The following is a 20,170-nucleotide window of genomic DNA, read 5'->3' as shown; positions in this document are numbered from 1 at the left end:
GATACATAATGTTGAAGTAGTATAGAGGGTAATGTTGTCGATGAAAATGGGATGTTGAATCTTATAAACGATCTACAAGTTCCAATTTAAAACGAAGATGCAAATGAAGAAGGGATTGAGAATGAAATGTACTTTAATGGTCAAGAAAGAGATCCCACGAACTTATTTGAGTTTTATGTTCTTGCTTATGAGTTTGGTTTAGATTGTTTATTTATGAAGTTTGGTTGGACGATTATGACATTTGTGGATGTTTTTGTTTATGAAGTTTGAACGTGTTATGGATGTTTAAAGATTATGACATTTGAATGTTTTTATTTTATTGTAGGATGCTATTTAGAGATGAGGTTGGATGATTGTTCAAGATGCTATGTCCAGACATTGTTTTTTTTTTTTTTTTTTTTTTTTTCTGTATTTATTGACGTTGTTTTCATTTTATTTCTTCCATGTATTTCTGATATCAAATTTCTTTTATTTTGTATCGACTTTGTTTTATTGTAGGATACTGTAACTTTTCATTTATTTGTTATAGTATGAATTTCATTTTCTTTGTTTTATTTATTATGTGAATTTGTTTGAGTTGATTAATGATGCTTTACAGGTTATTCAGATCAAATTTTTTTAAAAAATATAAATTATAAATTAAAAAAATTTAAAAGCTAATATTCAACTACTGAATGAACTCCCCACGCATATTTTAGCGCGTTGGGAGTTCCCGTAACTCCCGTCGCATAGAATAAGGCGTCGAGAGTTCCTCTTCCGACGGATTTTTCCCGACCAAACTCTCGACGATCCATCTTTCATCGGGAGAGGATCTCTCGACACATTTTCTACCCTTTCCAGACGATTTGTGGTGTCGGGAGAAGTGCGATTTATTGTAGTGTCGCTCAAAACAGCACAAATTGAACCGTTTTGGAAATTGAACGGAAACCAAACCATTTTCTCACCAAAATCGAATTATGCAGTTTGGTTTGGTTTGAAAACTAAAAATCGAACTAAAATTGAATCGAACCACATTAATGTAAAACAAGACGCTCATCGTCCACCCATACATCTCACCTCATCTGTCGATCACATTTGGCCCTTTCACCTCAGATCTTAATCTATCTCCTCTATCAGTTTCATTAAAGTTTGCTTGACATTCAGATCTTAGATCTCAAATTGCTCGTCCGTTTGCTTAAATTTTGAGGGATATTCTCAACAAAAGAAAAGAAAAGAAAAGAAAAGAAAAGAAAAGAATAGAATAGAAAAGAAAAACACCCAAAATCGAAAATCGAACCGTGAACAACTCCTAGTTTGAGTAAGCAAAATTAATAATCTTGGTTTTGAAGCCTTGGTAGTACCAAAATTGGAAATCAATATTAAATAGGGAAGAAATAATATTGCAGGGGTTTGAACACAAGAAATCTTGAACCAACCTGCTTGTGGATGAAGGTAAATTTAATTATAATATCTAACACTCCATCTCACTTGTGGGCTCGAAATACATAGAAGATCTAAACAAGGGAAAATCAACATGAATTGGGGAGGAAATAAGGATTTGAACACAAGACCTCCCTACCATCTTAAATCATATGAATGCTACTAAAAAAATGAAAGTAAAAAAGTTGGGAGAGTGAGTTAACAACTTTTTTTAAAAGAGAGAAAGAGATGAGATACCTTATGAAAAATAAGAAGCTAAATTACCTATTTATATATATATATATATATATAAAATTTAAATCATAATTTGATTTTATTTTTATATTAACGTGATATACCATGAGATATAGGTAAGTTGTAAGATAAATTTTGATTTTTTTTTTGCTCTTTTATACGTGATCTCAAAAAATAGAAATAAAATGTGATTTTTTTTTAATTTACCAAAAATAGTATCAAATTTTGATTTTTTTTTTATATTTTTTTGTGTGTATAAATTTTTAAATAGAAATATATATATATACGTGATGTTAAAGAAAAATAAAGATAAATGTGTTCTTTTTAATTTGTCAAAAGTAGTTCTTTTATAGGGGATGTTAAAAAAATAAAGATAAAATATTACCTTTCTAATATGCCAAAAATAGTATCATATTTTGTTTTTTATAAAAATAAAAAATTTATACCAGGTGCTCACAGTGGGAAAAAATCATTTAATAATTTAATAAATGTGAAAGATAACTCTCTAACCATCATCTAAAGGGGCAAAAGGAGAAATCAAAAGTTTCTCCCCATAGTCCATTTTAGATAGTATAAATATTTAACGTGAATTTGAGATTTTAGAGATAAAATATGATTCACATTTTTTAACATGAATATTAAATTTTATGGATGGATAAAATGTGTTTATTTTATTAATTTTTTTTTATTTTAATGTGAATTACATTAAAAAAAAGGGAGACATTATTTTATTTAATAATTTTAAGGTGAAATTACATTATATAACTATATGGCCATGAACTAAAAGGAAACGAAAGGAAAAATCAAATATTTCTTCCCATATCTTTTTTTAGATAGTATATATATATATAGAGAGAGAGAGAGTATTAAAAAAAAACATGTTATGATGCAATATGAGGTATGTATATGAGAAATAATGGTTGAGAATGTAGTTGGTGATTTATGAAAAATAAATAAATTAGAGTGAGATTGGGATTTTGGATGTAGAGGGCAAGGTGATGGGGAAGGGCTCCCACTTGATCAAGAGTCAGGACATGGCCCACAGCAGATTTATGGGCTGGGCTTCGCTGACGTGGACTGCATATGGGACCACGAGGATGTCACATGTCGGCCAGCCCACAGCCCATAAGACACCGCACGTGAACGCACCGTGGTGGAGGCCCTACCACATCACTCCCACTTGCTACAAACGATCTCAACACTTTCACCTCCTATTTTCACTTTTAAACTTAAATTACTTTTTTTTTTCTTTTTAAATTTAATTTCACACTTTTCATAAAACTATACACAATCCATTTTTTAACAGTATCATAGTCCTTGTTAAAACTAATGCGGACCATTCTTTGTAATATTTCAATGTGTTACATAAATTTAACCAGAGCTGAAATAATAATTAAAACATGTAATAATTTTGAAGTATAAAGGATCTAAAGTAATGAATATATTAGTTGAGAGCTTAAAAAGTGTAGATCTAATATTAGTCATTCTTTTGTTAAAAAAAAAAATAAAAAAAATCTGTTTTTTATTTTATTTTTTTATTTTTTAAAAGCAAACCTATTTTCTACCTATTCCTTACAATGATTTGCATCTTTACTAAGTACAATAATTAAATTCTTAGTCCAACTCAAAAAAAAATAAATAATAAATTATCGATAGCTACTTTTTTTTTATTATTATTATTTTCAAAATTTGGTTTGATTTTTTAAATCATTGGTAGAAAGTAGATAATAAAAAAATAAATTTAGAGGTGTAAGTAGTATTGGCTTAATTTTAAAAAACAAAAACAACAAACAAATGTCTCGTTTGGTAACCATTTTGTTTGTTTTTTTTTTTTAAAAAAAATTAAGCCTATAGATATTACTTTCACCTCCAAATTTCTTTATTACCAACGGTTTAAAAAATTAGAATTTGTCTAAGAATTCAAACATTGTACTTGAAAAGAAAGATGCAAAGTATTATAAAAAATACAGATGAAATATGTTTAATTTTTTTAAAAAAATAAAAATTAATTTAATTTTGGAGTGGCCTCCCTCTGTCTGTTTGTCGTGGAGGTAAAAGAATCCATGTGACAAGAGATCACATAATAAAAACGGTCGTCAGAAAGAAAAACAACTTTTTTTTTTCTCATTGCCGAAAATGACCCTCTTTTATATTTTCTATCATTTCCCTCCTTTCCAACTGTCTAACTTACTGTAAATTCAAGAAGTTAAAAAATCGTTTATTAACATTTTTAAAAAATGCTCCCTTAAATGCGTTAATTCTCTATGCATTTTTTTCCCACGTAGGTTACTTTTAGGATTGTTATAACTTTTAGAATAATTAGTAACAAATGTACTGTTTCTTAAATAAAGTTAGTTATTTGGTAAAATTTTAGGTTGAAACCTTAAAGAGTAGATTATAGTGTGTTTAGTAAACAATATTAAATTGTTATGATTAGTAGTAATGACTCAATAGACTTGGTATCAGAATTTGTGTTATTATTTTTCTTACAGTTTATATTTTTAAATAATTACTTAATTTGCATGTTATATCTATATATATTTTCAACTTAAATTTATATTTTGTTTGGTCGTTAAATATAAGAAAAATAAGTGCAATTTTTTTTTTTTAAAAAAATGGTAGCACTGAACTAATTCATTTGAAAACTCAGGATATAGAAATCACTAATCAGTCGCATAAGGAATATACTGAATGTACAAATTTATATAGAATAAAATTGAAAATTGAAAATTTGGTTGGAGATAATAGTGGATTATACAAGAATTTACTTTTAAAAGCTAGTAGGAACAAATTTTTAAAATTATGAGAATTAGCACAGGATTAAAAATGTGATTTTAACAGCTACGTCCATGATCAATCTTACCAAATATTCAAAGTGATTAAGATTATTACATAATGACTTTTAATGGTCTTGAAAGCAATAATTCCGAACATAGTCATTGTTTGCGTTTTAGCTTAAACCAAAGAAATTTTCAGACTTTTTTTTTTTTTTTTTTTTTTTTTTTTTACAACCTACTGAATGAGGAGATCAAATCTCAAATCTCGAAGTTTATAATACTAGTTCACGTCAATTGAACTATGCTTATGTTGATAAAATCGAGCTATGCTTATGTTGGTAAGTGATGTTTGCTTTTCTAAATCCTTCCGTGTGTGAATATTGTTGAATAAATCGAGTGAAAACTTTTTTGAAACACAATGATTTGAAATGTGTTTGTATATGATATATACAAATACACTATATATATGACAAGATATTATCTTTTTTCCCTTTGTTTTATTTGTTATCTATATGATACTCAAAATTCTATCATATTCAATGCTCTTTAATTTTCTTTTGACTTTTCCATTCAATTACTTTTTACTTCGCAACACCTTTAATACGTAAATAGGAAGAGTCACACATTGACATGATTCTTAGGTCCGTTTGGATTGAATTGTAAAAAAATACTTTTTAAAAACTTTTACTTTGTTGACATAATCTATTTTTAAAATAAAATTTTTACATGGATGTTAAAGGTTTAAACCTTCGTCTTTTAAAATTATTATGCTGAGATATATGTATTTTCCAGATTTTCACCACGTATTTAAATATACTCGTGGGCTATATATAGAATATTCGGATTTAGTCAAGCGAGGATGCAAAAATTTGGAATTGGCACTATTAAAAAAGGTGAGTGGAAATTGAAATGAAGAGCAAAATGGTCTAAATTGTAATAATTAGATGAACCAATTATTAGAACCTAGAAATGATAGCTGCTTGAATAAAGTATGTTTCTAAAGTTATGAAAAAAGAAAAATATAAGCTAACCCAACCTTTACAAACCCGTGAAGGAAAAGCTTTACCGTTCTCAAAAAGTTAAAAAACTCCACGTGATGCCAATTTTCTCGGAAACTTATCCAAAATCCAAACACAACTTAAGAAATTTCCAGAACAAATTTCTCAATCCTCCCTTTTATTATTTTATTATTATTATTATTATTCCTATCTCCTTACCTTTTTTTATTCAACGATGCTTTCAATTCATCGCACCCGTCTCACCCACCAATCCCCATTTGCCACCTATAAACTATATATTCTAAGTCAAGAATTCAATTATTAGACCGACGAATATTTTTTTTTTTTTTTTAATAAGTCAGTTTAATAATATGTGAAGTTATATTGCACTCTTGAATCTCATTTAGAAAAAGATATACTGATAATTTTGGATGTCTCGTTGAATTAATCTTTTTGGGAAAGACATCTGATGCAAATGGAAAAAGCATATTTTTCAAATTAGGTTGAAATTGATAAATAATATTTAATTGTTGAATCTGGCGATTGACGAATAGAAATGAAGAAAAAGATTTGGAAGGGCAAATCGGTTATATTTGCGAGGAAATGAGGGTGAAAAAAAAAAACAAGCAACTTGTGATAGCGTAAACGAACCTCTACCTGAACACCCATGGTCCTGCAAATCAACGGCTAAAACCCCGCCACGTCATCAGACATTGATTTTTTTACATCATCATCAAACACATAATTTGCCATAATCTATCGTTCATTTATTAAAAGGTGCACAATAAGAATTATAATCTACGCAGCACTGGATTGGGTTTCGTTTCAGTTGGGCGATTCAGCCAAGTCATAGTCAGAACGTTGGTACGACGCCGTATTGGGCGTCCGTCAGGAACACAGACGAAGCAGCTGAGCCATAGATTTCATCAACCTCTGATAGCATATCAGTCCGTTTAGCGAACCGGCCTTTGATTCTGGGCCGGGTTTCCGCATAAGCTTTTCTTGAAGCGTATCTGATTGTCTTTTCGAATTTCCGGTTCTTCCTCTTCTCTCTGTACCTCAACACTCTCGCTTCTCGATCCATTCCACATAATTGTGTCACTTGGTTGCCAGATCCTGATAACGGTAGCCCTGAATCCGCTCCACTATTCACGGTTTGACCCAACGGGTATGATATGTCCGACATCGAATTCCCTTCTGGAACAACTCCGACTTCTAGGGAGGAGGAAGAAACCTGAAGGAATTAAAAGAATAACAACCCAATTAGTTTGATTGACCTGGGTTAAATCGTTAAATTGTGATCTGGGGTTGGGTTAATTACACTGTGGCTCAAGGATTGAGGTTGATAGCCGAATGAATTGAGCTTGGATCTGCAAAAATCAATGTCGTAGCAATTTTCAGGGGAGTGGGTATGGTTAATCACCGGCGTAGAGAGTGGCTTCGTCTGAACAGGGACGACGCTGTCGTTAATAGCGTTGTGATTGTTGACTGGGTTTGGGTATTCAAAATCAATAAAAGAATCCATTTCATTGAAGAACAGATGATCACCACCAGGGGGTTTGATTTCAGGGCCGTCCACGAGCTTAGAGTTGAAAGACGGGTTGGATAAAAGCCAGGAAGCAACCTCCACCTCCTCGTGGTGATGGGTACCGTCGCAGACATTAGTTTCATTAGGGACCAGAAAATTCAAAACAGAAGAGGATTTAACAACCGATTCAGCCGTGTCGAAAAAAGGCTCGACAGGGACACGCTCGTGGCGACGGGCCAGAGGATTAGCAGAGTGAATATCAGCATCGCAGGTGACACAGAGAGCCGCAGCATCAGCCTTACACATGACCACAGCAGGAGCTTGTTCACAAACCTCACACATCCAGACGCGCTCGTGGCGAGAGGCGACCTTGTTGACGCAGTGAATTTTGGCGTCGCAGGGAAGACAGAGGAAAGCAGAGTCGGGTCGACAATAGACGGCAGCAGGGCCAGTCTTGCAGGAATCGCAGGGTTTGGCGACGACGCCCCAGCCGCCGCCGAAACCCTTTACAACACTGTCACCGTCAATTCCCATAGTGGATATGGCGCTGTGAATTGCGAAGGCTCCCGTGTCTCCCGCCAAGAAAGCTTAGAGGAGTCTGGGAGGAGAGATATGAATGGGATTTGATTTTAGAGAGGAAGGGAAGGGAGTAGGAGGGGGCCTGTGTTTTTCTGCAATCTATATCTATCATCTATCTGACTAGTTGGGGGAAGGGAAATCTGGGTGCTGACGAGTAGTACAACGCCACGTGGAGAGCTCTATACCACATTAAAAATATTTGATTTTGTAGAAAAATATATAATCGATGAGAAGGATTAGTAGTTGTCGTGTGTCTGTACCGACGTAGGGTCCATTTATGATTCAAGAACAGGACGGTGACTAGGTCGAACGACATCGACAACATTGAGTTGGCATTGCCCATCATTCAATTTCGAATTACATCTCCCTCCAATTAATTACTCAATTAACATTTACTTTCTCTTAAACACATACACAACTTATTAACCTATCTATTCTTCTCAGTTTACATATATCATGTGTCAACCTAAAACTATTTACTTTTCAATTCGTTATGTGTATTTCTTATCATTTTATACTCCAATTGTATGTGTAGTAGTAGTATCACTTTCAATTTTTTTTAATCATAATGTGTGCACTACTTTAAAATGTCTTTAAGTTTAATGGGGTTGGTGGTTGATAAATTTAAATTTTGACTGTGTGATAATTATTATATTTCAAGAGTAGTATTTGTAATTTCTTTTTTTGATTTAATATTTAACGGGTTTGTATACTAACAAAAGTATTATTCCAATACTTGAAACAAGATAAATGCAGTATATTTGTTAAAAAAATTATAAAAAAAATAAATCTAAAAATCAAGTAGGTAGATATCAATGATATAACAAAATCTAATAGAAACATGATTGCGAATTATAATTGAATGGATAGCATGCAAATATGGATGATGTTTACCAAATGAAGAAATTAGGCTAATGTGAATTGTGCAAAAGAGTTCTTTTGGGCTTTAGACAAAATATTAAAAATGCAGCTGTACAACATTAAAAAGGTTTAAGAAAGTCATGGGTTTGTCTTACATTGAAAAGGTTTATAAAAGTCATGAGCTTTCTTTCAAGTACTCGGACAAGAGTTATTACTCATAATTACAAATTCAGATTCAAAACATTTTGACTATTGAAGTAAAATTTATTAAAACAATAAAGGTAGTTTCCCAAAATAAACTAAAAAGTTAATAAATAACAAATAAGTAAAATCTTTGTTCAGGGCCCCTAAAATAATTAAGGAAAATAACACTTAAACAGATAAATTTTATTACCAACATCAAGTTTCAAATCAAAACTTTTAAATAGCTTGAAAATGTAAACTGAGCAAAAGGGATTTACATGTCCCATGTGGCATGATCATGGGTCCCTCTCGTTACTCACCGGTCCATTCTCATCCTTACCTGAAAAACATAAATTAAGAAAGGTTGAGTATAAAAATACTCAATAAGTGACCTTCTACTGGGACCATTGTGGGTGAACTGTTAAACCTGACCTAACATTGACATAATGTACATAACATAGCATAACATAGCATGACTTGACTTGACATAGATAGGGCTTCCATAGGAACATTAAATCAGTCGTAAGTGAGAATCCGAAAGAACACAAATCATACCAATAGTGGTGGTCACATAGGGACATTGAAACAGTCATAAGTTGTGAACCCGAAGGCTCACTAACATAGGATGTACACTAAGGGTGTTTGTGGGTTGGATTGGGTTGGGTTGAAGTACTTTTTGGACCCAACCCAACCATGAAACATTTGGGTTGGGTTGGTTTGGGTTGATTGTGTTATTTTTGTTCTAAAAGAAAGTAAGTTGTTAATATATAAAAAATTGATTTAGTTATTTTCATATATTGAATTAAGATTAACAACTCAATTTCAATTTATATAATGAACATTTTCTTTCCAAAGTACTTTTTAGGAGTTGCTGGAGAATAAATTATCCAAAAAAAAGGATAAAACTTAAATAAATATATATATGTATGTGATTGTATCATAAGTAAAAAATATACATTATAAAGCTAATAATAAGTTTGGGTTGGTTTGAGTCATTTTAGGTAAACCCATGAACCAACCCAACCCACAAAAATTTCATTTATTTAAACTCAACCTAAGGTTGGGTTGAGTTGATCGATTTTTTCAGGTCATCAGGTTTTTTGAACACCCCTAATGTACACAGCCAGATAGGAGCGTTAACAGTCACCCCTTAGCCTAGTATGCACACAACCATCAAAGAGGCTTACATAAAGTCATAGTCCATGGCTTTCCAACATGCTCATAATGTAGCTTAAAATTACATAGTTTAACAAATCATTCCAATCAATCTTTAGCATGCTTTTATGGTACCATCTAGTTAACATTTTTATTTAACTTAAGTGTCCAACTCAAGGGCGTTCTAGTAGAAAATCACTTACTTTGAACTTCTAGGAATACTTGTTGAAAAAAAAAATAAAATAAAATAAAAGTTGCCTTTGGAATGAAGTTGTCTTTTAGGATTGTTCTCTCTAAATGACCTCCCTTGAAATGAAGTGAATAATTTGGAATGAAGTGGATAGTTGTATTTATAGAGGAAAATAATCATAATCCTAAATTAGATTAATTAATGTAATAGATAGGTTAGATTTCTTTTTTGAAATAAGATATTTTCTCTAATTAGAAAATCAATATTTTAATTAATTAGAAAATCCATAATCTAATTAATTTGAGAATCCATATTCTAATTGAATTAGAAATTTTACAATCTAACTAAGTTAGAAATTCTATAATCTAATTAATTTAAATTAAATCCAAATTTCTCTTATCAACTCAATTTAAATTAATTATCTTCCCTATTTTGGATTCATACTCCAAAATTAAAGAGGATAAAATTTAAAATCACAAGTCCTTTTAATTTCCAAAATCCTAATTCTTTTCATTTTCTTTATTTTCAAATCTTTATCCAAAATAATCCAAAAATTTCAAATCTCTTATCACATTAACTCAAACCAATTAACTTCTCCAATCCAATAGTTGAGATAAATTACATAATTCAAAATATTTAATCTATTTAAAATCATACTTTCCCCCAAATAAATTAATCTAATTTTCTCTTAAATTTAATTAAAATTCTAATTCTTTACAAATATCTTTTAAATTAATTATCTTGCCTCCAAAATTAAAGTTTTAGCCCTAATCGCCCAAATATGTCAAGATAATTTAATGAAAATTATTTGAAAAATTCAAGATGTTACACCATGTCTTTAGTTTTCAATTGTCCTAGTTAGAAGCACTTTAAGTTTGAACATGCTAACTCTAGCTAAATTCCCTTTTTACGTATTCTCTAGTTTGAGAGTGGGAAAAGGGTGTGAGTAACATAAAATTTTTGAGAGAGTGCTCTTGTAACTGAGATCGGGAAAGAGAATTATTTTGTGTGATTGTAACAATTATTCACATAGTAGATTTCTTTCTAGTGGGTCATAGTTTTTATCCGAGTTGGGAGTTTTCCACATAAATTCTTGTGTTTCTAGTTGTTATTATTCGATTGTAAACTCTCTATTATTTTTTTACTTATTCCTATGGTAGTAATGGTTTTTTTTTTTTTTTTTGTCAACAAGTGGTATCAGAGCGTCAAGTTCGTAGTTTCTTGAATTTCTAAGTATGCTCTATGGTTGCAGCATTGTTTGATCTTCCACATCAGAAAAGAATTCTTGAAACAGGTTGTGGTATTGTAAATAGTGTGGGTTATCCACTATTTGTTGTTTTACTAGAAAGAGAAGCAAATATGTCAAGTTTTATGAGTTCAGTAAAGTTTGTGTAGAGAAATTTGATGGAAGGATCAACTTCGACTTGTGGCAAGTGCAAGTCAAGGATGTGCTGATATAAGCTGGTTTACATAAGGCTTTGAAGGGAAAACTAGACAGTGGTGCTTTTAAAGAGTTAAGTGGTGATGGTAGTCCATGAGAGTCCAACAGTGGTTCTAACAAAGATTCTAAGAAGTCCAACATGAGCGATGAAGATGGGGGAGAAAATAGATTTGAGAGCTGCAAATGCAATTAGGCTAAATTTGGCTAAAAATATACGTGCAATAGCTAACGGTGGAATTTCGACAGCCAAAGAGCTTTGGGAGATGCTTGAAGTAATGTATCAGGCAAAGAGCATCTCAAATCAATTGTACCTGAAGGAGCAGTTGCATACATTGCGAATGGTGGAAGGTACAAAAATCTCAGATCATCTAGGTATTCTTAATAGCATTATTTATGAGTTGGAGGTGATAGGAGTGAGAAAAGAAGATGAAGATAAGACACTCTTAACTCATTTGGTCATTTCTTTCTTCTTATGAACACATGAAGTCAATCTTGACGTAGGAGAAGGAAACTTTAGATTTTGCTAAGGTTACTAGTAAACTTTTGTCTAAGGAAAGAATACTGAATAGTAAAGGGCGTACTTCACAAGAGAATTCAATATTGGTAGCTAGCAAGTGGAAGAAGAAGAAGAAGAAAGAGTTCATATAAAGAAGGGTTTGCTGGGAATGTGGACAGTTTGGACACATGAAAAAGGATTGTCCTACAGAGCAGGTTTGTCAAAAAACTTTGAGTCAGATGCAAACGTTGTCTCCATCGTAAAAAAAGATGACTATCTCTTCCGTCGGAACAAGGAAATATTCATCATTGTGATATGTTCACTTTACCATGATAGACGATGTAATGCTAGCAGTTCCACAAGTTTGCACATGGGCGTTGACTTGAAGTTTATGCAAGGTGTCTGGTGGAAGTTATGTTGATGGTAGAAGGATTTCCAGATGAGCCAAGTAGGTGGATGTTGCACTATAAACATCAGCAAGGTTTATCGACTGTGACAAAAAAGAAAAATCTTGAAAGGTGGTATTCCAAGTGGTCTACTTTTTATGGTAGAATAGGTTATAGTTCTCTAACTTGAGAATTATGATTTTCGCTTGTCGATAAAGTCAATGAATGTTGCAGAAGCTGTGGATTCTTCAAATATCTTGCCAAGGTGGAATTTATTAGGATTTTGACAAAATATTAAAAGTGTAGTTATCCCACATAAAAAAGATTTAGGAAAGTCATAAGTTTGTCCTGGATTGAAAAGGTTTAGGAAAGTCCTGGGCTTGTCCTACACTGAAAAGTTTAAGAAAGTCATGGGCTCTAAGCATTATAAAAGGACACTATACCTTTGGTTTTCTGTCGTCCCAGTTAGAAATACTTTAAGTTTGAGTGTGCTAACTCTAGTTAAATTCTCTTTATGTATTATCTAGGTTGAGAGTGGAAAAATGGTGTGAGTAGTATAAAAGTTTTGAGAGAGTGCTCTTATAATTAAGATTGAGAGAGAGAATTGTTTTGTGTGATTGTAACAATTTTTCATATAGTGGATTTCTTTCTGATGAATTGTGGTTTTTTTTCGAGTTGGGAGTTTTTTACATAAATTCTTGTGTTTGCAGTATTTATTATTTTATTGTAATTTCTCTATTATTTTTTTTATTATTTCTGTGGTAGAAGTGAGATGTTTTTTCCAACCAGATCTTAATGGAGTAAAACTTTTTATTAGAGAATGAAATCATGCTAGATATAAAACGTAAGGAGTTGTGAAATTTTTTAGAGAGTATTTGATCCAAGGAGTAAGTTGGAGGAGGGATTTGCCTTATTTGGTCTAAGAAGTTTGAGAACCCCATGACTAAAAAACATAAGTTATGTTAAATCACGTCGATTGATCCGAAAATTTAAGCGGATAGATGAAGGCAAAATTAATATTATATCACTAACACTTCCTCTCACTTTTTCAGCTTGAATTATGTAGAAGATCCAACAAGTGAAAATTAATATTAATTGGAGAGAAAATAACAACATTTGATACCATGTTAATCTCTCCAAATTTCACCATTTTCTATATTTTACAGTTTCACTTTTTATTGTCATTGTCCAAGTGTAAATCATCTTGTTAATATATATGAGTCTGTTGGGTTGTTACTTGATTTTATGGGTTGTTGAAAAGTTTGTGACATATTTTTACGTATCTCTATGTATATAAATACACATGTATTTTATTTTTATTTGGATAAAATAGAAAAATAGAATAAAACATTATTTCAACTTCGTATCAGAGCCAAAACTAGGGTCTGCCATAGTGGAGTCCTCTTCCATTCGTCCAAATCATAAGGCCAGCCTCCTCTTCCATCCGTTCAAATCATAAGGCCAGTTTCCTGTTCAAGCCTTCTGTCCGTTTGAATCAGCCTCCCGTCCATCTGTCTCTTTCGTCCGTTCAACTTAATATCAGTTGGAATCAGTCAAATCCTGTCCATTCGAGCATCGATTTTAGCTTCTTCGGTCAAATGTCTGTCTTTTCCGTTCTTCACCATCCCCATATCTGAAGCGTTAGTGATCGAACGTCTTTGTTCTCCGTTCTGTCTGTACCCAACTTCTCTCTGCATCTTGTCTTGAGAAGTTTTGGGGTGAGGTTGCCATTATATCTGTTTATGCCATCAATCGCCTACCTTTTGAACGACTGTATGGTACCTCTCCTTCTTACTCTCTTCTTAAAGCATTCGGGTGTGCATGTTTTGTTCTTCTTCATCCTCATGAACATAAAACTTGAACCTCGGGCTTGTTTATGCTACTTTCTTAGCAATAACATTGAGCATAAAAGGTTCCGATTTTGGGATCCTATTCCAAAAAGCTTGTGTATCTCTCATCATGTCACGATTTAAGAGCATCGTATGTTTTCTGGTTTTTTTTTCCTTTCATACTTTGCTTACTAGCCCCCTCTCGTTCTTCACTAATCCCTCTACCGATCTCTTCAAGAACATAGTTCGCATGGTAGATCTATTGTGTGAGGTTTTTTTTTTTTTTTTTTTTTCATTCGATTTTTTTGGTTTCCATTTGATGACTAGGGTTTACGGTTCTTCTTTGTGTCTACTACTTCTTTTGGTCGCTTTATGTTTTTCCTCTTCGTCCCTAATATATTTTTTTTTGTTTTTTCTTCTATTGCATTTTTTCCTCATATTATATTTACCTTGTTATTTCTTCTCCAACTGATATCTTAATTTTCCTCGTGTGTGCTACCTCTTTTAATCATTATATGTGTTTATTCTTCATCTCTTATAATTTTTTTTCCACTTTTGTTATGTTGTTACAACCAAGTTTCTGTTATTTTTTTTTATTTCTATTCTGTTTACTTCTTCATCTTTGCTCTTTCTTCTCCTGCTGATATTTGTTCTGGTTCGTCTCTGTCTTCCCTATTTTTCCTTTTAGATCTCCTCTTGTCGCTTCAATAAAAATATGTGTCATTCCTTTGCTCTTTTTTCTACTTTTCCATCAAAATTGGACATTGAAAAACATTGAAAAGAAGATAGACTATAGTAAAAACTATGTGTCATTCCTTTGCTCTTTTTTCTACTTTTCCATCAAAATTGGACATTGAAAAATATTGAAAAGAAGATAGACTATGGTATAATGATGGCACATAATATAAATTTATATTTTGAAAACAAGATAGACTATGGCATAGTGATTGGACATAATATAATGTGCAAAACTTTGAAATATAAATTTGATTGCACATCATTTAAAAAGCAGATAGACTATGGTATAATGCTAGGAGTTTTGATTGAGTCAACAATTTATTAAAAACTCATAAATAAAACTCATAATGTTAGTAGACTAGAATTTATTAATACCTATAAGCCTTTAAGAAACCATAATCGAAGTATAAAATAACAACCAACATAAGATTGGGCAGACTCGTTGCGTGGCAAACAGAGAAGTACAAGCTGAAATTTGGACGTCGGAAGGAGGTAGTTGACGTCATATTTGGTATTGAGAGGCTAACAAGGGATGATAGATATGACGTAATTGATTTCATTGACACAGACATACAAAAGACGGACTTCTTCCTCGCTGTATCGAAAGATGCACGAAAACGGTATTACATCCGCCTACTTGCTTGAACCCTTTAGATTTACCACCTAATATTTCAACCCAAAAATGTATATTTTATGAATTTGTTTTTTGGAACAAGCACATGTTTGATCTTTCGATATTATTTTTGTGATGTTCAAAAGAATGTAATTTACTATACTATCACATCCTCAACATCATTATGAAATGAAGGGTAAATATTCTATGTATAATTTTATTTTGACATAGACGATGCATATTATATAAAAAATAAGTTGTTAAGTTATCAAGGTGTGTAGAACATGTTAATTTTTCTTTTATAATAATGTTAAGTTAGCAAGATTTAATATATATATATAAAAATCAATTCATAAGTAATTTAGGATTGTGATTGTCAGATAGAAGGAAGAATGCTCATTTCATTGCAATATAACATGTATTTTGGTGTATAATTGAAAATTAATCAACAACAAGAAAGGAAAAAAAAATCAATTGTCATTACAAAAACTGCACCAGATACTCTAACTCAACTCAACACTCAAAATACAAATTTTCAGACTCAACTCAACTCAACTCAATTCAACATCCCAAACACCGATAATAATTATCAACTCAACTTAACTCTGCACCCCAAACACAAACAATTTAACTCTCAAAATAATTTAATTCTCCAGACAATAATTAATAAAACTCAACTCTCTACTTTTATCGTGTACCAAATACTCCGCTAGTGTATTATCTATCTATTGAAGTATGCTCTTATTAACACCCTTAAATAGTATTATGAAAAGAAAAAATCTAAGAACAACAATTATGTAGACGAAGAATCAAATCTCCCCCTTCCACACAAAGAAAAAACCATTGAAAAGAAGAAGAAAGTTAGGTGGAGGGAAAACAAAATTAAATAAAACCCACCCCCATTTTTATATACAAATATTCAATCATATAGCAAAAGAAAGGCTAAGACAGATGGCTATGTTTGGAAATAGGTTCCAATCCCATTAACAATAAAAACATATGTTAATATTTAATTAATCACAAGAGTTAAGGTTAAAGTGGTTCCAAACTTTTTGGTCGGTGTATGACGTGTTTAATTATTTGGTTTGTTTAATTTAATAACAAGGTGTAAGCCGCAATTAGGATGTAAGAAGAAAAAGGAAAACATATATAATAAATTAATTGACGCGAAAAGTCCAAATGAGATGACATTGATTTAGTTATTCATAAACAAGTAGGGGTTTTCAGGCTATCTAATCATATTAATAACTAAAATTTCATCAAATGTCAAGATCCAAGATATCTATTTCGACAATCTCAATAATTCAGACTATCTAATCTAAATTGTAAAGATTGAAATGTGTTAATTTTAATTTTGGATTAGGTTTGATTTAATTTTTTATTTTATTTTTAATTGGATTGGGTTTTGTTTACACTTTTAAAAATTCGTGTTGACCAAATCTAACTCAAGTTATATATATATTACAACTTATAAATATTATAACTCACATATTTTTATAATATTTGTATGAAGTTCCTAATAAATATTTTAGATCTTGATATTTAACATTTGAGTTTTATGAAATTTTAATTATTAGTATGTGTTGTACACAAATTAAAGTATTTTAAGTTATTAAAAAATGTAATAAAAATAAAAGACAAAAATAAATAACTCAACAACCTATTCCAATCGAATTCAAATTTTAAGGGTTAGATTGGGTTGGGTTGGATTGTGTTGAAGATCTTATTTGAGTTATTTAAGTAACTAATCCGACAAATCCAAATTTTTAGTCTATCCAAAAAGTCCTCCTAAACTAATTTAACCCATGTATACCCAATGGGCCGTTTGGTTTGAGGGAATAGAGGATGAAAATAGACATGGATATATGAAATCCTTGTTTGGTTGGAGAATTTAAGGTACATCAAGAATGTCTTTCTTTGCATGCTTTTTATTCCCACCGTAATCGATGGGTTTTTAATAAATCGCTTCTTCTTTTTTTCTTCCGTTTTTAAATTCATTTTCCAACTGTTTTTTCTTTTGTTATTCATTATTTTTCTCTTCTTTTTATATTTATATGATCATTTACATGTTTTTCTTTTCTATTTTTTCTTTTAACATATTTATTTTATTTATTTTTTCCTTTGTTATTCTATTTATTATTCATCATTTTCTATTTTTATTTTTCTTTTATTTTTATTATTTTATTTGCATTCATTCTTATCATTTTATTCTCATGCTTTTCCGTTTTATGAATGAAGATTAATTAAATTATTTTATTTATTAAAATTATTATGGTATAAACTAATTATTGAAAGGTAAATTTGGTTTAATTTAATTCTTTATAATTACTCATCATTCTAGTAACTTTAATTATAAATTACTCATTTTACAAATACTTGTAATTAATAATTTTATTATTATTATTATTTGATTGTTAAATAATTATTTTTCTCAAAATTTTGAATTGAATTTATTGTTTATCAATTAATTTATAAAATTTTGTAGAGTTGTCACAATTAATTTTATAAATTAAATACAAAGATAATTTGTTCTCATAAAATTTAAAAGTATTTCTATGCACAATCAACACATAGTTATCTGTGATTCCCATCAATCTTATTCCCAGATTTATAATTTTCCATCATCCTTAATTCCTAGACATCTAAAAAAGATTAAATCAAATAATCATGGATGGAGGGAATGGGGATGAGAATAAAGGTGGAAATGGGTAAGGGATACACATCCCTTGTTTGGTACAAGTTTTGAAGCTTTGGCATAGAAATAAGCTATTCCCATGCATTCCTTATTACCACAAATGATATAGATCCAAAAGTGTAGGTTTTCTTGATGCCTACTCTCTCTCTTCCCTTTTAATACATGAATTCATTATTTTATTTTATATTATTAAAATTAATTATTATATGAATATTAAATTTATAATTTAGAAAATTATATTCAATTTTAAATTATAATATTTGAATTTAACTAGTATATATTCATAAATAAATAAATAATATAATATAATAAATGGTAAACAACCCATGGATTGATACTATAATTGATTAATAAATTATATACGTAGTTAATTAATTATTATTCTGATCAATATTTTATGAGATTATTTTTTAATCATCAAATTTCATTATTTTATCAATTAATACATCATATTTATATAAATTCATCAAACTGATACATCAAATTATGCAATCAAGTAACTTTAATTATAAATTACTCATTTTACAAATATTTATAAATAATAATTTAATTAATATTATTATTTGATAGTTGAATAATTAATTTTTCTCAAAATCTTGAACTGAATCTATCGTTTATCCATTAATCCATCAAAATTTTATAGAGGTATTCATAATAATTTTATAAATAAAATACAAAGTTAATTTGTTATGATAAAATTTTGATAACATTTTCATAACATTCTCATGTACAACCGAATAAAGTTGTTCTTAATTCTTAATAATCTTATTTTATATACTTAATTTCAAAACATCTTTGAAATCTTAAACCAAACCATTCCGAAGTTACCGAAATAGAAGGCTCGGAAACCCAAGTGGTCGGAGGGGGTTGAATTGATATCTTTTAGTATAGTACAATAATAAGTCAAAGCAATCTGCTCGAGGGGAGAAAATAAAAATAAAAATAAAAATAAATGAGAAAAGAAAAAAAAGAAATAGTGAGAGTGACTGGAGGAGGTGGGTCCCGCCACGGAAACATCGTTGGCTCTTCGGTACATGGAAAAGTCAGAAAAAAGTAGTTAGTGGTTTTTATCTGTTTGAGCAGCACCCAGCGGTCCACCAAGGAACCAAACCCGGTTCTCTTGCCTCCAATTTTTGTTTAAACAAATATCTATATCTATATATATATATATATATTAAGTGTATTTGTTGATAGGACATTATAGTTCAATTGTTATTATATTGAGATTCATAGAAAAAATAATATTATTTTCTACCTTTTTTACATTATTTTACATTTATCATTTTTTTATTCTTTTGTTACAGTATTAACTGTTTCCTTCTTAACTAAAATAATTTATATCTCAAACATATATTATTATAATCCAAACTAAAATAATTTACACTGTAAATACAAATTATTATAATCTAAGACTATAATAACCAGCTCCTTTCCCAAAAGACCCTCGAGAATTATACTACTTACCTTTTGTAATGAAGAGTATAAAAATTTTGTGATAGTATTATATAATGATTCATCTTTGTTGCATTATGTAAAAAGGTTTTTTAATTTTAAGATATCATCAACGTATTTAGAAAGGGAAAATATTTAAGAAATATGATAAGAGAGGAACAAAAAAAATTGAAAAAAATATATGAGCAATTTTAGTGAGAGTAAAGTTAGAGACGTGAGATACAAAATCTTTATGATAAAGGTAGATATAGACATATGATATTTATTATATTTTAAAGTTATTTTCATAATTTACTTTACTACTTTTAAAAGTTTATGGTATTAAAAATTAAGTTTATATATGATTTAGATATAGACATATGATATTTATTATATTTTAAAGTTATTTTCATAATTTATTTTACTACTTTTCAAAGTTTATGGTATTAACAATCAAGTTTATATATGATTGATATATTAAAAATATAAAATTTTAAATAAAATAAAATACTCATGTTTATACTTTAAATTAATACTTCATAACACTCCATGTATGGCATTGTATTCATTATTAGCTTGTTTACGTGACTTTTTATTTTTATTTTTATTTTATATAT

General features: G+C 30.1%; 1 protein-coding gene across 1 annotated transcript; it reads right to left on the bottom strand.

The window, feature by feature from the left end:
• Window positions 1–5,997: 5,997 nt before the first annotated feature.
• Window positions 5,998–7,726, bottom strand: COL5 (CONSTANS-like 5). The gene is made up of 2 exons (XM_039023869.2): window positions 6,750–7,726; window positions 5,998–6,662 (listed from the first exon to the last, which is right to left on the bottom strand). Exons 1-2 carry the CDS (start codon window positions 7,488–7,490, stop codon window positions 6,282–6,284), a joined length of 1,122 nt encoding a protein of 373 aa, XP_038879797.1. The 5' UTR covers window positions 7,491–7,726; the 3' UTR covers window positions 5,998–6,281.
• Between the last annotated feature and the right edge of the window lie 12,444 nt (window positions 7,727–20,170).

This window comes from Benincasa hispida, chromosome 2, assembly GCF_027475165.1.
Source record: "Benincasa hispida cultivar pf3 chromosome 2, pf3_genome.v1.1, whole genome shotgun sequence".
NCBI classification, from domain to species: Eukaryota; Viridiplantae; Streptophyta; class Magnoliopsida; order Cucurbitales; family Cucurbitaceae; genus Benincasa; species Benincasa hispida.
Note: the sequence above shows the minus strand (reverse complement) of the source record. Positions and strands in the feature narration are given on the sequence as shown.

Bases quoted from the DNA above. Each gene is read 5' to 3' on its own strand.
- COL5 (XM_039023869.2), bottom strand. From the start codon at position 7,490: ATGGGAATTGACGGTGACAGTGTTGTAAAGGGTTTCGGCGGCGGCTGG. The intron at 6,663-6,749 runs GTAATTAACCCA...TAATTCCTTCAG, and splicing joins CTCAATCCTTGAGCCACAGT to GTTTCTTCCTCCTCCCTAGA.